The following is a 16,464-nucleotide window of genomic DNA, read 5'->3' as shown; positions in this document are numbered from 1 at the left end:
ACTTCAGCTTGCTCTATCTGACAAGTGTGTCTCCAGTTGCTGCACAAACTCAAACTTTGAGCTGTAGGGGAAGGAGGAGATAGAGTCATAGAGATGTACAGCACGGAAACAGACCCTTCGGTCCAACTTGACCCTGCCGACCAAGTATTCTAAATAAATTCAGTCCCACTTACTAGCATTTGGCCCATATCCCTCTAAACCCTTCCTATTAATATACCCATCCAGATGCCTTTTAAATGTTGAAATTGTACCAGCGTCCACTACTACTTCTCATGTCCTTCATGATTTTATAGAACTCTATAAAGTCACCCCTTAGCCTCCAATGCTCCAGGGAAAATAGCCCCAGCCTATTTGGCCTCTCCCTGTAGCTCAAACCCTCCAACCCTGACAACATCCTTAAAATTCTTTTCTGAACTCTTTCAAGTTTCATGACATCCTTCCTATAGCAAGGAGACCAGAATTGCATGCAGTATTCCAAAAGTAGCCTAACCGATGTCTTGTACAGCCTCAGCATGACCTCCCAATTCCAGTACTCAATGCACTGACCAATAAAGGCAAGCACACCAAACGCCTTCTTCATTATCCTATCTACCCAGGACTCCATTTTCAAGGAACTACGAACCAGCACTCCAAGGTCTCTTTGTTCAGCAACACTCCCTAGGACCTTACCATTAGGTGTATAAGTCCTGCCCAGATTTGTCTTTCCAAAATGCAGCACCTCACATTCATCTAAATTAAATTCAATCTGCCACTACTCAGCCCATTGCCCCATCTGATCAAGATCCCATTGTACTCTGAGGTAGCCTTCTTTGTAGCCTACCACTATACCTCCAATTTTGGTGTCATCTGCAAGCTTACTAACCATACCTCTTATGTTCACATCCAAACCATTTATATGAATGACAAAAGCAGTGGACCCAGCACCGATCCTTGTGGCACAACAGCTGGTCACAGGCCTCCAACTCGTCTGGGGTTGTTCTGCCTCCACAACTAGTGTAAATTCTTTGGTTCTTTAGTTTTTTTGTAGAGTGAATTACTGCTTAAGCTGTGAATTCAATGCATCAATTTAAACTTATATTGATATCCTTTCTAAGTAAAAAAGTGAACAGTGGATTTTCCCAATACACAAATGACACTGTCATCCATCTACATTCGTACAGTTGCATCTGTAGTATCATGTCAACATAACATTAAAATTTAAATTAATTGTAAGATCCAGGAAAATGCTATGTTTAAATAGCTTTTGAGTTACAATATTATGCAGCAGTTGTGCTGATTTGCAGACTGATGATAATTGTTGCTGTTTTCAGAATCTTATTGCTAGTTTAAAATTTAATGTTAAGAAAGTATTGGTTTACTTGTTCTTGCTTGGAACAAATTTTGGTACAACAGAGTTATTTTTGTCACATTCAGTGAGGTGTAAGTTGCAAGCTCCACCTAGCAATGGCATTGCCAATAAATGCAGCCTCAAGTGATACAGAAGAATGTAGTGATTAATCCCACCAAATATAGTTTTAGGCCAGTTTGATCTCAGTGCAGAACTTTTGGGTATGAACTGTTCAATTAACAGATTCATGCATTCTGTTGATGTTTCATTACTTGAGCTCATGTGACCTCTTTGAAATATGCTTAAGTCCCTTATTTTTAAAATTGTTGTTTTATAGGTATTGATGGGGGATTACTCAACTGAATATTTGCAAAGAGAAAGCTCTGTAGAAAGTATAGGCTATTGTGCACAGGTGAACCCACTCTGGCCTAAGCTTACTGTGCAGGAACATCTGGAGATATATGCTGCCATCAAGGGACTCAGTAGAGAAGATGCAGCAAATGCTATTAAACGGTAAGAAAATAACAGTTCTAATCCGAGAATGTAAATGAAGTCTTCAAACAAATTAATAACATTCTGATCACTGTATCAGATTTTGTGTTTTACATGAAAAATTGTGAAAGAAATTGAATCTTGCATAAAATTTGTTTCACTTTAAGGTTACTATTCACAATATTTGAAGTTAGAAATAAACTGATCTGTATTTTTTGGCAGCATTGTAAAAGCTCTTGAACTGAAGGAATATCTCCAGAAATCAACAAAGAAAGTCTCCAGTGGGATAAAGAGGAAAGTATGTACCACTCAAGTTATTGTGTCTTAACTGGGTTCATGAACCATGTTTTATGCATATGTATAATGTTGTGTGCTGATATTGAGGCATATATATCTGTCAGCTCATCCATTCATCTGGTTATCTGCTTTGTTTTTCAAAAGCATCATACCTACAATAAGTAATCGTCTATGTTAATTATAATTGTCAATTAAAACCAAAGAAAATACAGAGCACTTTCAGAATAGAACTGTAGATGACGACCGCATAACTGCATCACTCCGTAGTCTACTACTGGTGTTACAATGAATGCTGGTTATCTGACCTTCTCTTAATTAACACTAAGGTGACAAACATTAGTACTAGAAAATGATACTATTCTACTTTGAGATTTGAATGTTAACCAATGAATGAAAGCAAGACATTCACCACTATTCAGCAAACTTCATATTTATACAGCCACTAGTTCCTTCATTTCATGGGATTTAACTTTGACTAACCTGTTACATGCTACCGCTAAACACATTTTTAGAAGTTCGCATAAACACACCAACAACATTACACCAATGATAAAGCTCAATCAATCGCTTAACTACAAATTGCTCTTTAAAAATCTATATTTATCCAAATAGCTGTTAATGTCCTTTCTAATAGTTTTCCACAATTAAACTGATTGAGCTTTAGCTGCTGAGTTTATTTTGATACCCCTGGGCTCTTGTGGTGTAGTGGTACTACACTTCCCTCTAAACGAAAAGGTGCAGGTTCAAGTCCCACCTGCTTCAAAGGTGTGTTAAAAATCTCTGAATTAGGTTGATTAGAAAATATCTCTCTTTACAACCCTAAGCTTGGGTTCAAGTACTGCTTGCTGCAGAAGTGTGTCATTTCATGCCTGAACATGTTATTCTAAAATATTTATCCTTACACCCTTTGAATGGCTCTTTTGGTGCAATTGTAGTGTCCCTGCCTCTGAGCTAGCAGCCACAGATTACAGTGCTATCTGCGCGAGAGGTATGTCTTAACATTTCTAAACAATTTGATTAAAATATCAACCCTTACACTCATTTTGAGCAAGACTGTAGGATTTGCAATTCTCCGTATCTTTAGTATAGAAGTCATAGAAACATTACATACCAATTGATAAAGAGCTGCTTGCCTAACTCCAAACTTCCTGCTCTAGATCTGTAACCCTGCAGGTCCTGTCCCTACAAAGTACTTGGATATCTTCTTGAAAATATCGTGAGAGTTCCTGCCACTACCTCATACTAGTTGCAAAATGAGTTCCCTCATCTCACTAAATCTTCTACTAAATAAATATTTTGACTTCTTTACTGCGATAATTGAATGCCCCTATTTAGCCTAAACAGGTATCTTATAATTTTGCTGGATGATTTCATCAGAATGCTTTATTTTCTTTCTTTCAGTATATTCTTCAGATAAGTATGAAATGTTAGGCTGTTTAGATAGTTACTGTATCTGTTTGAGATCCTGACAACATGAACTTAGTTTATTTTATCAGCTGTGACTAAATTATTTGGTAAGCAGTGTTTGCAACAAGTTTAACTCTGCTGTTTTCCTTGGAAGCTTTGCTTTGCACTGTGTATGTTGGGGAATCCTCAGATTGTATTACTGGATGAGCCATCAACAGGCATGGATCCTAAATCCAAACAGTTTATGTGGTAAGTGGCAAATACAGTGGAATCACAATGAATCAAAATCAAATAAGCTGAAACTCCAGTTGTGTCAAAATTGCCTGTTTTTCTCAAAAGAAGATTAGGAAATCCAACAGAAGGATTGCTACATAAATTCAAATTCAGGATTGGTAACCCCCGTTTAGCCAAGCTTGTCATGTGACCATACCAACCAACTGGACAGGAATTAGGCCACGCAGGAGTACAAAATCATAGGCAAGACATAATTTGACATTCACATTGAAATCTTTCTGCGAAACTCTTTGATAAAGGTAAAAGTCATGTCAATTGGAGATAAAATAGAACAGGTGGAAAATCACATCTATGAATACATATCTATATTGGTAGCAATGCAGTAGTTTTTGAGAAATCATCAAGGTTGTAGATATATTCAAGTTTCATATTTATTAAATACCAAACCACGACAAAAGCTTAAATGAAAGCTAAGTATTGTGATAATAGATCTTAGATTACAGAGTCACTATGAATGCTTGAATTAGATTATGTCAAAAAGATTTAGTTATTCTCAGTATACTAGAAGTCAAAATGTGAAATATAAGCGGCATAGCATTTTATTAACAAAGCATTTGTTCAGGACTTTTCCTGCCCTGAGAAGGTGCTGTATCCGACCACTCAGAGAACGATTAGCAAAGTTTGGATATTATGTAGGACTGTAGTTTGAACTTCATCTCTCTGTTAAAGAGAACTACATGTTAAATGGATGGTGTCACAGGTTCAGTTTGAAGCTGGTGTAATTACTTTACAGAAAAGTCACACCTGCTGTTTGAATAAAACGTAATTGTACAACAACAGTGTCTTGTCTTGCTGGTGTGTTGGTTTCTTAAAGGAAAAGGTTCTCATGCTGAAACCAAAAATCCTCCTTCCTAAATTTCAGGCTGACACAATATTGTAAGCGTATGCAAAAGGCTTTGGTGAACACTGAAGATAGGTGGCCTTAATTTTAAATATGGCAAAAAACAAATTAATTTAATTTGGTTTCAGGAGAGCAATTCGGGCTGCATTCAAGGATAGACAACGTGGTGCCATCCTGACAACACACTATATGGAGGAAGCTGAAGCACTTTGTGATCGTGTTGCTATCATGGTGTCAGGACAGTTAAGGTACTTCCACTATGAAATACTCTTGCACATCTAAATTAGTGGAGAGTAATCATTAAGAATTTTTTTTTGCAACCACTATAAGAACATCAACTGTGCTGCTTTCTCAGTAATCTTGGCATGGGTGCCAATCAGCTTTGAAAAGTACAGTATGTTTACTGATAACTTGTTCTATAATGCTATGAGACAAAATACAAAGATGGCATCTTACATGTAGAATCATTTGAAAATGAAGTGAGGAAAGTAAAAACCAATCAGTTTTGAGGAAACTACCAGTGTCCATAATTAAGGATGAAGTGACTGAATGCCATGACATTTTTTCAACTGGTCAGAGAGAGAGAGCATAGATTTACAATGTTCAGGTCATGCCAAGTGATCCTGACCGATTTTTTTTTTAGAAGATACTTGAAGTAGTAACAAGAGAATGTCTAAGTCTAGATGTTATGTTTTGCATTTCCAAAAGGCATTTGATAAAGTCCTTCATAACAACTCTTAGCCAAAAGTTGAAACCTGTGGAATTGAGTGGAAAGTATTTACAAAGTTAAGAGATTCTTGTGAGTAGCAGGAGACAGAGTAGTATTAAAATTGAGATGATGTTGTAGAAAACCACATATCCAAATACATGTTAGATAATGCTGGGCAATACTATAAGTAATGTAAGTCAATGCATAGCTTATTTCAATTTTGTGAGTAGAGAAAATGTTCAAAACTGTGACAAATGGATTTCAATATTTGTAAGCCTAAGACCCTCCACTTTAGATCTAAAAAGGATTGATTGGGAATTTGTTTTAAATGGTGAAAGTGAGAAGTAATAGAAGTCAGAAGAGAGTTGGGTTCATGTACAAAGATCATTAAAATGCCAAATGTGAGTGTAAAACCAATATCAAAATATTAATGGAATGAGAGAAGAATAGAACACAGGGGTTAGACTCTATGCTGTAACTATGGAAAGCCCTGGTTAGACCACACCTGTAGCCCTGCTTTTTACTGGATGCCACACTTCTTGAGATACAGTGGTCTTGGAGAGGGTGCAGTGTAGATTTACTGGAATGATAGCTTGACTCTAAATAAAATAATGAGGAAGAATAACACAAACTAAGGTTACAATTCCTGGAATTTGGAAATCTGAGAGATTATTTGATCAAAGTCTTCAAGATATTATGGGAATTCATTATTAAATTGTTAGATCAAAACTATTTCTTGAGATTGGATAATCTAGGACCTGGGGATTCAACCTAAAAATTAGACCTTTGTATTTCAGGAGTGAAGTTAGGAAATACTTTTGTACACTGGATGATAGAAGTTTGCAACTCTCTTCCTTACATGGCAATCAATTCTGTGTCAATTGTTAATTTCTAATCAGAGGTTTTTATGTATTTTTGTTAAATAAATTTATTAAAAGATGTGGGATAAGGTTTGATCTAAACAGCCACAATCTATTTAGCGGCAAATAGAACAAGCTTCAATTCAAGAGGAGAATTGACATCCTATTAGTTGTTTTCAGATTCTAAAATCTCACCATAAACTGGTGCAACATTTGTAGTTAGCATACGCTTTCTTAAATTCAATTTTAGTAAAATCTGATATAAAGGAAGAATAAATCAGTTTACATACTTGAATTTACTCACAGTTAATTACTAAATTGCAAAGACAGGAGCAATCAATAAGATTATACTAGGAACTGTGCAGATAACTAATTTTTAATGTTTGTACCAAAAGGAAAAGATGAGTGCATATATTTTGTGATGTGTAGGTCAATTGGAAACGGGTAAAATTGCCATAGTTCTAGTGGACCACAGGGCTGCTGTCATACTATAGAGAAACAACTGGTGGTTTAACTTGAGGGTCACCATGTAGAGTGAGGAGTGAGTTTGAGAAGGTGGGATCTTCATGTCAATCTCAGCTGGTACAATTGAACCCATGCTGTTGACATCACTCCGAATTTCAAATCAGTTGTCCATCAACTGAGCTAATTTCTACAGAGCAATCCATTTTTGCTTCCCTCTACCTAGTGGGTGAATGTTTGGTGCACATTTTGGGTAATTTTTATTGTCATATTACAAACTGTATGTTAATCAAATCTGCATCTTCATGAAATAAGTTTTTGTTTTATAACAAATTACTAATTATGTTTATTAAAGAAACCTAGTTGCTTGGTCTTTTTATTCAAAGTCTAGTTTCTAGAGTTCAGGAACTGGGTAAAACAATTATATTTGTTGTGACCCGTGGAGAAATGGAATGAGAGAAAGTCATTGCACATCTCGCGTCCTGGCATACCTCATGTTATTTCCTGTTTTGTAAAGACTTTTAAGTGTGCTGAGACTAAATTTACCAGTTTTTACTTATCCTACAGTTGAAATTCATCAGAATTAGGATTATGTGGCATCGCAATATAAAAAGCTAATTTAGCGCTAATTGTGCTAAAACTTGTATGTACCTTTTCAATAGACTAAAATGGAGGTAATCTTTGCCATGAGCAGGTGTATTGGCTCCATACAGCACCTAAAGAGCAAGTATGGTGGAGGATATACGCTGGAGATTAAACTGAAGGGTGAGATGACAGAAGCACAACAAATATCTAACATTCATGATAAAATAATGCAAATATTTCCACAAGCTTCTCGCCAGGAAAGGTAAGGATCAGTATGTAACAGTTAATTTACAAATGTGTTACTCATTTTCCCCAACATCGTCCATTGGTTTTAAGTTTGGCACACATTCCATGGCACATCGGCTCAGTGGTTAGCCCTGTTGCCTCACAGCGCCAGCGACCTGGCTTTGATTCCAGCCTTGAGTCATTGTGGAGTTTGTACATTCTTCCTGCATATGCATGGATTTCCACCGAGTGCTTCAGTTTACTCTTACAGTCCAAAGATGTGCAGATCAGGTGGATTGGCCATGCTAAATTGCACCGTAATGTCCATGGATGTGCAGGCTAGGTAGGTTAGCTGTTCTAAGTGAGGGACTACTGGGGTTGGGTTAGTAGCGAGATCCGGGTGGGATGCTATTTGGAGGGTCTGTACAGACTCAATGGCCCCTTTCTACACTGTAGGCATTCTATGACAGGGATCAAAAATATGTAAACCCCAAGTTATCTGTACAGATGCTATTTATTATTTCTCTCAATTACTATAGACAAACTCATCAAAATTATCATATCAGCTTGAAATGTTAGGTTGAAAAATCTAGAAATATTAATTAATTCATCTGTCACATTGTTTATGAGCCTTTTATTTATGTTTCTCGTCAGCTGTGGGTTAAATGTTATAGAGGTTTGCCTTCACAGAAGATGATGAAGTCAATTTACCAAAGGCATGCATAACATAGTAATCTCTGACTTACCTTAATGATGGTGATACAGGTTCCAGGGATTAATTTTTAGACATGTTTACTTACCACTCACAAAACTTAAGATATTAGCAACCATGTACTTCTTTCTCCATGTAGATGCATGTGTCTGAGAGATTGTTTGGTTTGTTCAGTGGCAGTAACTTGTGTTATTGACTTAAGAAAAAATTAGTTAGGTTTGTATTCATGTCTCCTCCATCATTCGCAGCTTTTCATAACTCTCAGATATCTAAGCAAATCAGAATAACTGAACAGGTGATGGTTTGATTCTTAATTTGATAAAACTTGCAATGTAATGTGTTTTGCCAATACTGAATTGATTATAGTGTTATGCTGATGGCTATTGACAGCCCTGGAAAAGTCTGTCCTTTCAATAAGGTTGTCTCTCCTTATTTAGAAAACTTTGAGCTAAGTTGTCATATGGGAGGAAAAAACAGGAGGAGTGGTAAATAATTATGTAAAAATGCATATGTCTTTGCAAAATTCTATGATATAAAATTGTCTACATAGAAACTAAGTTTAAGGCAAATTTTCTAAACTTCACACTGGATGTTTATCCATAAAATGTTCAATTGTCAGCTATCATTGAATTTACAACTGTTTTTAATTCATCTGCTTTTCCTTTGCATACCTTTTTACTTTTTAGTTTTGTTGCAATGTTGACGTACAAAATTCCCAAGAACGATGTTAAGTCTTTGTCAAAGGCATTTTCCAAGCTTGAAGAAGGTAAGGTACATTTCAAATACCAAAAGTGCCTTGTTTACTTGTACTGTATCTGGTTCAAAACAACATTAAGGATTGTCAAGAGTACTTTTTAAGGAAGTTAGAAAAGATGGACCTGATGGCTGGGAAGAGAAAGAAGCAATTAATGGGAGAAGGCCTCAGGTAGTGTCGTAGAACAGAGAGACCTGGGGTTTCAGGTACATAATTCTTTGAAGTTTGTGTCACATATAGACAGAGTGGTTAAAAGTCATTTAGCATGCTTACCTTCATTGCTCAGTCTTTTGAGTATAGGAGTTTGGAAGTCATGTTGCAGTTGTACAGGACATTGATGAGGCCTCTTCTTGAATATTGTGTCCAGCCCAGTTATAGGAAGATATTATCAGCTGAAAAAGATTTAGAAGAAATTTACCAGGATGTTGCCGGGTATGAAGGTGTTTATAAAGAAAGACTAGGACTTTTTTCACTGGAGCGTAGGAGGTTGAGAGGCAACCTTGTAGAAGTTTATGAAATAATGAGGGGTATAGATAGAGTTAATGGTAGTAGTCTTTTCCCGAGGTTGGAGGATTTCAAGACTAGGGGGCACATTTTTAAGGTGAGAGGAGAGAGATTTTAAGACATGAGGGGGTAAGTTTTTTTATACAGAGGGTGGTTCGTGTATGGAATGAATTTCTGAGGGAAGTGATGGATGTGGGTACAACTACAACATTTAAAAGACATTTGGATAAGTACTTGAATAGGAAAGGCCTGGAGGGATATAGGCCAGGAGCAGGTAGGTGCGACTAGTTTATTTTGGGATTATGTTCAGCATGGACTGGTTGGTCTGAAGATTTTGTTTCTGTGCTGTATGACTCTATTCCTTGAATTTATAGACTATCTTTCTGAACCTCTGGAGGTTCAGAAAGCATTTTCCAGACTCAGAAGTATGTTAGATGTAAACATTACTGGAGTCTGAAGGTGAAACATGCAGAGGAGGAATTGGACCACATGATGGGAGGAGAAAGAGGAAAAACATTAAAATGAGAGTGGGAGAATATTGGGAATAGGCAAAAAGTTAATTGTGCAGGGAGGAGGTGACATGGGTTGCAACATTTGGCTTAGTAGGAGGACAGGACCCAGTGCTGATGAAGGGCTTATGTCTGAAACGTTGATTCTCCTGCTCCACGGATGCTGCCTGACTGCTGTGCCTTTCTAGCACCATACTCTTCGACCCAGGATTCAATGCAGTTGAGGAATGCTGGGCATGAATTTTAAGTTCTACAACCTATTAGAACATTCCTCTGGAGTGACTGGGGAAATGCAGGGAGATCACTCTTTTTCTCAACAATTAGAGTCCAAAGGTGCATTTATTTCCCTTAACCCACCTCATTACATGATATATGACATTGCAGGCAGATAACTTTAGGGAATTATTCGACAGATAAAGTTTGCTTCGGAATGGTTAGAGAAAGAAATATTTGGGTCTGTTGTTTACTTTGGTCTGAAATTTCTCTACTGATACTGATTCATCAGAATTCTTAATTCTTTTGGCTTCTGGATATTAGGGTATGGCGTAGCGGATAACAAAACAAGATCATTTCCTTGGGTTTTCTGCTTCCTTTAGCATATTTGCAGTTTCCAGCTGATTTGTTTTATTCGACCACGTAACAGATTAATGAATGTATTATTGGGGATTTTATTGACCATGTCCCATTACTACCAAGTGCAAATAGCATTGGAAGATTCAGAGAGCTGTATTTTCAACGTTCCTGTTCACCTACAACTGATTATTCAACTTGCTCTATAGTTGGCTATTTCATTCATTTTGATTTAACTCACATTTTTTTCTGAAAGGTGCTTTTACAGTTTTTTTTAAATTTCTATTTAATATCAATAAATTTCTTTCTTGGTTAGCTTTAAGAGCATTTTTAGATATCTTTATTTGGATGATCCTGTCATGTAATAATGTGTCATATGCTATAATACTTTTGGCACCAACTTAAGGTGCAGTATTTTCTGAATGTTGTGATTTTGTACAATTCTTTAATATAAAATGAATTCATGTAAATGGCCTGATTAGTCCAACTGTTAGAGAATTGTTCTGTGGCTGCAATTTATGACCAGTATAAAAAACATCATAAATTCCAAATGTTCCAAGTATTGACACTATTTACCAATCACTATTTTAAATGGTTTCTGATGAGACTAATTTAATTTAGTTTTTAACTTCTAGTTTTCAGCTTTGTGTCACTGTAACACCAATCTTGTGATATTTGTAATGTATGTTATTTCTTGTATTTACAATTTTGTTGGTAAGATTTCAAATAATTAGAATAGGACAGTACTGTAGTGGTAATTTTACTGAGCTAATAATAGACACCCAAGTAAATTTTTTTGAAAGCTGAGTTCAAATCCCACCATGCCATTTGGGAAATTCAATTAGCATTTAATCCAAATTAATTGGTTTTATTAATAATAATCATGAAACTACTAGGTTATTGTAAACATTCCTCTGGTTCAGTAAGCACCTACATAGATGAAATCTGGGTTCTCCTAGTCGGGCCTACATGTGACTCCAAACCAACAGCAATTTGGCTATCTCTTAATTGCTCTCTGAAGTGGCCCAGCAAGCCACTCAGCTATATCAGATCACTACAGAAGAGACATAAGAACACTTTCACCACATAGACTACAACAGTTCAAGGAGGCAGCTCATGAAAGGCTGCTTCCTGTTGTATCCTTATTCATCTGAAACAATGCAGACCAAATTGAATGGAGCAAAAATAATTGAATGATAGGGTTTAACTATGATCCAGTGCAACTATTTGAAGCTATGCAAGGTATTTGTTTTCAGTATTTAATAGGTTTAGCTGTCCATAATTCTGAATTCGCATTCCCAGCAGTAACTAATATTCATTGTTTACAGCCAAACACAGTTTTGATATCGAAGAATATAGTTTCTCGCAGTCCACACTGGAACAGGTATAGTAAATTTTTTTTATATATGCGTGAGATTTATGAGATGCAGTTCCTTTTTAATTCTATCTTTCACAAACACCAGAATAACTATCAATGTTTCATTTATAACTAACGGTTAAAATGGAATTCTGAAAATCTATATTGTTACTTATGCATTTTGCCTACAACTCCTCCTGACACTTTCTCTCTTGAGGTTTTCAGAATCAACAAGGTTGACAATGTGTTGTTGCTAGTAGTCACTTTCAAATTGGTATTCAAATAATTTTTTCATTGGATCAATCTGATCAGATGTGGGATTTGAAAAGACAACTTTCTGTGGAAGAGTACAGATTACATTTCATTCAAAACTTGGTTTGTTTTGAAGGTCTACTTGATGCACAATCCTTTTATATATCATGTGTAACAATGACTCTCCTTTAATGTGATTCAGGTTTTCATGCAGTTTGCTAAAGAACAAGAAAATAATGAAGAGGATTATAAAACCTTGGATACAAGCTTTCGATGGCAGCAGCTTCAACAAAATGAATGTTAAAGAGGTTCAGAGTTGTTCTACTGCCTTATAACAGGGAAACCTCAATATATTATTCAGTTGATCTTTATTAATTCAGATTTCTTGATTGATTGCTGAAGCACTGCCTATAACATTTTGATGGGATACTGCACCAATTGAGGAATATAGTGAGAACAGCCTAATTAGCTGTGCCTGAACTGATATTTATCAAGACTCTCAGTGGCATAAACAAGGTGAAAAGGAAGTGCAAAAGAGAGTTATGTACCTACATTTACAACTGTTTGTACTTGACAACAATGCTGGAAGTTACTGAAAATGTTGTTTTTGTTTACCTTTTTTTAAATTGGAGTTAGGATATCAATACACATGTATTAATACACATTCATGGCAGTAACCATTTCCTTAATTTGTTATAACAATGCCTTTAATATACAAATTCCTTCTATTTGTACATTAACTGTACCAGTGACTTTCAACAGGGTGTATTGTACATGGCATTCTCACCTTTTCACTATTGACACTGACAACTAAAGCCATATTTTAAAACCAGATCTGACAATGTGAAGGCATTTGTCTTTCTGATTTGCTGAAGCTTCAGTTCATGCATTTCTAACATATACACCTAGAAAAAAGTGAACATTTTAAGGCCGTAACTTTTTACTGGATAACAAGTAGATTTGTTTCCAAAGTAGTGGAGTTGGTTAAAAAATTATTTATTATTACATTGTGATATTACTTTTGTATACTTTTGCATCTTTAAAAATCTTGGCTTGAACACACAATATTTTCATGGTTTAAAAAGGAATGGATGTTGACCTATATTAATCATAAATCCAGGATTTAACAGGTCATATTTGTAACAATTACTACCATCCTTTAGATCTCCTTTTAAAATGAATCCACAATGGATTTCATCTCAGCCTTCAACATTTACAAATTATTTGAAATATAATGTTTCATTTTTTAAATCTTATAACCAGAATATTATGTGTAATTCATCCCAAAGGTACAAGAAAAATGAGCATTCTGTGGTATTTATTGCCTTTATGGCTTCTTAATCATACTAAGCCATTCATCAGAATCTGCTTTACATTATACTGCACGCATGCTGGAAGAATGTCAAATATAGTATGTGCTATAACATGTCATTGACTGTGGACTGTTTTTAAAGAAAAAACATCAGACCAATCACTCTGTCCCATCATTCCTTTTTTGAAAGAACCAGAAGTAGCTACCACAATACAGACAGCAAGACACTAAATTAGTCAATTGCCAGTCTCTTGCAAACTAGCTACATTTTTGTCAGCTTCAAGCAAATTGCTTTCCAAAAGCTGTAGCACAACATAAATTATCGCCAACATTTTCAAAGTGGGGATCTCACTAGAACAGAAATTATCAGGAAGTAACTTTTCTTAGCATCAGCAATCACATCTGAGTGGTACTTTGCTGTATTTCATTAATAAAGACCAACTGGTATATTACCACTAAATAAGATTTTATAATCACTTTGCACTGTGCAACTTGTACACCTTTTGTTTGTTTTGGGTGTTTTATGCCTTTTAGTTTGGAATGCTAATGTTTGAGTGTTATTTAGTGTAAACGAGCAGTGTATTGTGTAACTTTGTTTTTAATTTTATAATTCAATGTGCAACTATTGCTTTCTTGCCTTTTAGATGTCAATTAAAAATATGCAAAATATGAAAAAGCAGGGAAGGATTGGTTATGAGCAACATGATTAAAGTTACTGTTTCAAAATATTCAATGCCAGAACTGTCATTTCTTGTCAATTCTGCTAGTGTAATTCAGTTAATTAATTATGAGCTAAAATAATTGGAGCAGACCAATTCTGAAAATTATATCTCGTTTATTGAGTATTTTAGACAAATGCTTCAAAGGTCAGCTGAATTTATTTTGATAAAAAACACATAAACATTTTTCCATTTATTTAGCTGGGGGCTTTGCATTGTGTGCCATTCCAAAGGTACATTAATTATCAAATGGTCCCGATATATTTGATAAATAACTTTGAAATTCTTTATAAGATATTTGATAGAGTTTTGCATTTGGGAGGGATTGATTTCCTGCAAAAGATGGACTTCACAAAAGTGTAGCACTTAGGGGTTTGAAGGGGATACCGATGTGATTTTAAAGAACTCAATTAAATTTATGACAATAACCCCTTTGACCTCCTCTTCAAAGTGATTGGTTTGATTCAAATAAAGCAAACTGTTAAGTTTTAACACCCTGATAGGCAATAAGATCATAGCTGGCAACAATTGTACTTAAATCCAAATCCTGTTAATATAAACCTGTAATTATCATTATTTTGTCTATATAATTAGAATTAGGTTTTAGTGTCACATGAATTCAAGAACAGTAATACAGGAGTACAGTGAAAAGTTTACAGTGTCACTATTCATGGTGCCATCTTGGATACAAAGATACCAAGGCACAAAATCTTAGGTAAAAGTAGAAAAATAAAGAAATAAGTCAAAAAGTTCAACATTGCAGTTCTTATTAAAATATAGTAAATCAGAAATGAAGTTAAAAGTTCCAAATTACAGTCCTCCTTTAGCCATGGACCTGCAGTCGGTGCACTGGGCTTTCCACGTGCAGGTTTGTTCTCTTTCTCCATACTAGGCTCAATCTCAGTGCTACCGCACTGCCGTTTTGCTACTGACTGCCATTCTCTCTCCCCCATGCTGGGCTGGAGCTCTCTGTCCCTGTGCCTCCACACTGCCATCTCGCCGCTGACCGCCATCTGGACTCACCACCCACCCTGCCAGAATCCCGTGCTGCTCCAGGCAACCAGCTTCTTCCACAATACTGTTGATCGCCAGAGTTCTGCCCAGACACACCAACCACCTTGTGGCCAGTTGCCAAAGTCCCCGCTCTGGGCCCTAGCCACGACCGGAGCTCCCTCCATAAGGTAAGTAGAGAGAAAAGGAAAACTTTAAAAGAGAGATAAAAAATAAGAAAAGTGGTGGGAGTTGACAAACTCTGGGCTCAGGACCCCTATACATCTGCCATCTTGAACAATTATATGTTACTTAGACCTTTTGCATTAAAGGAAATCCCTTCAGGGTCTTATTTTTCTTTTGGTTCTGTCAATTTTATGAAATCTCATGCTAAACAGATTTTTCCATTTGCCATAGCTGGAAGAATTTGCCTAGATTTTGCGTGAACCAGCATCCCAGTGTCGTTTTTAAGAGGCTGTTGCACATCCAGATGAGCACTGTCTAGGTGGAGTTTGCCCTGCACAGTTGTGACATTTGCCCTAGCTCTGCTAGATAAATGGGATTTGGTACCCAGTTATGTTCCTTGCTGCCTCACATATGAACCATGTTAACACCACTGACTTTGATTTTCCCAACATCCCACTCAATCTGCGTATCAAACTGGTCATCACTATTCCCCAAATTATTTTTGTCTGCTGCACGCTCCTTAAACATTGCTACTCATTTCCTCAGTTTACTCCCTGATCCCCCTCGTCATAATGAAGATAGTAATGCAAAGGCCTCCACTACCAAAGCCAGAGTGGTGGCAGCTGCCAATCATTTCCTGCAGTACATCTTGCCCTTCCCAGCTCTCTTGCCTCAGTCTTATATGTTGAGTTACCCCATTTCACAATTACTATCCCCTTTGAATCCCAGGATGCTTTATTTGATTCCCACAACTGAACCAAAGCTTGCCCTGAAAAACTACTCTTGACTTTCAGTTAAAACACTCCCTGGACTAACTGCACCCCACCCCTCTAGCTGAATGGGAAAACAGCCCTGATTGATGTGACCAGACCCTGACTGACTCTCCAAACGAGTTAATGCTAATTTTAGGATTGGTTGCATTGAACCTGCAGGACTGTCTGTAGTCAATTCTCTAGTAACCTCTGGTGGATACCTCAAATGTTCAGCTGACCGTGTCCAAGCCTCCTGGATTGAATTCAGAAAATGTCCTTCACTTACTGTGCCTCCTGACTGAAGACAGTCTCCATAAGCTTGAATCGCCTTAATTCTTAGTGATGTGG

General features: G+C 36.5%; 1 protein-coding gene across 5 annotated transcripts in view; it reads left to right on the top strand.

The window, feature by feature from the left end:
• Nucleotides 1-14,197, top strand: part of abca5 (ATP binding cassette subfamily A member 5) — a 92,549-nt gene extending 78,352 nt beyond the window's left edge. For 2 of the 5 annotated variants that reach the window (XM_088000598.1, XM_088000599.1), the window contains exons 31-38: nt 1,665-1,840; nt 2,042-2,117; nt 3,678-3,772; nt 4,787-4,906; nt 7,384-7,536; nt 8,898-8,977; nt 11,877-11,932; nt 12,360-14,197. In XM_088000598.1, the coding sequence (XP_087856724.1) occupies nt 1,665-1,840; nt 2,042-2,117; nt 3,678-3,772; nt 4,787-4,906; nt 7,384-7,536; nt 8,898-8,977; nt 11,877-11,932; nt 12,360-12,461 (858 nt within the window). In that variant the 3' untranslated portion in view covers nt 12,462-14,197. Of the gene's footprint in view, nt 1-1,664; nt 1,841-2,041; nt 2,118-3,677; nt 3,773-4,786; nt 4,907-7,351; nt 7,537-8,897; nt 8,978-11,876; nt 11,933-12,359 lie in introns of those variants that run through there. The other 3 variants (XM_088000600.1, XR_015761411.1, XR_015761412.1) reach the window with 3 other exon arrangements.
• The last annotated feature ends 2,267 nt before the right edge of the window (nt 14,198-16,464 follow it).

The sequence above is a fragment of the Chiloscyllium plagiosum genome, unplaced genomic scaffold, assembly GCF_037043375.1.
Source record: "Chiloscyllium plagiosum isolate Xiang-an unplaced genomic scaffold, Cpla_swu_hap1 HiC_scaffold_25, whole genome shotgun sequence".
In the NCBI taxonomy this organism is placed as follows: domain Eukaryota; kingdom Metazoa; phylum Chordata; class Chondrichthyes; order Orectolobiformes; family Hemiscylliidae; genus Chiloscyllium; species Chiloscyllium plagiosum.
Note: the sequence above shows the minus strand (reverse complement) of the source record. Positions and strands in the feature narration are given on the sequence as shown.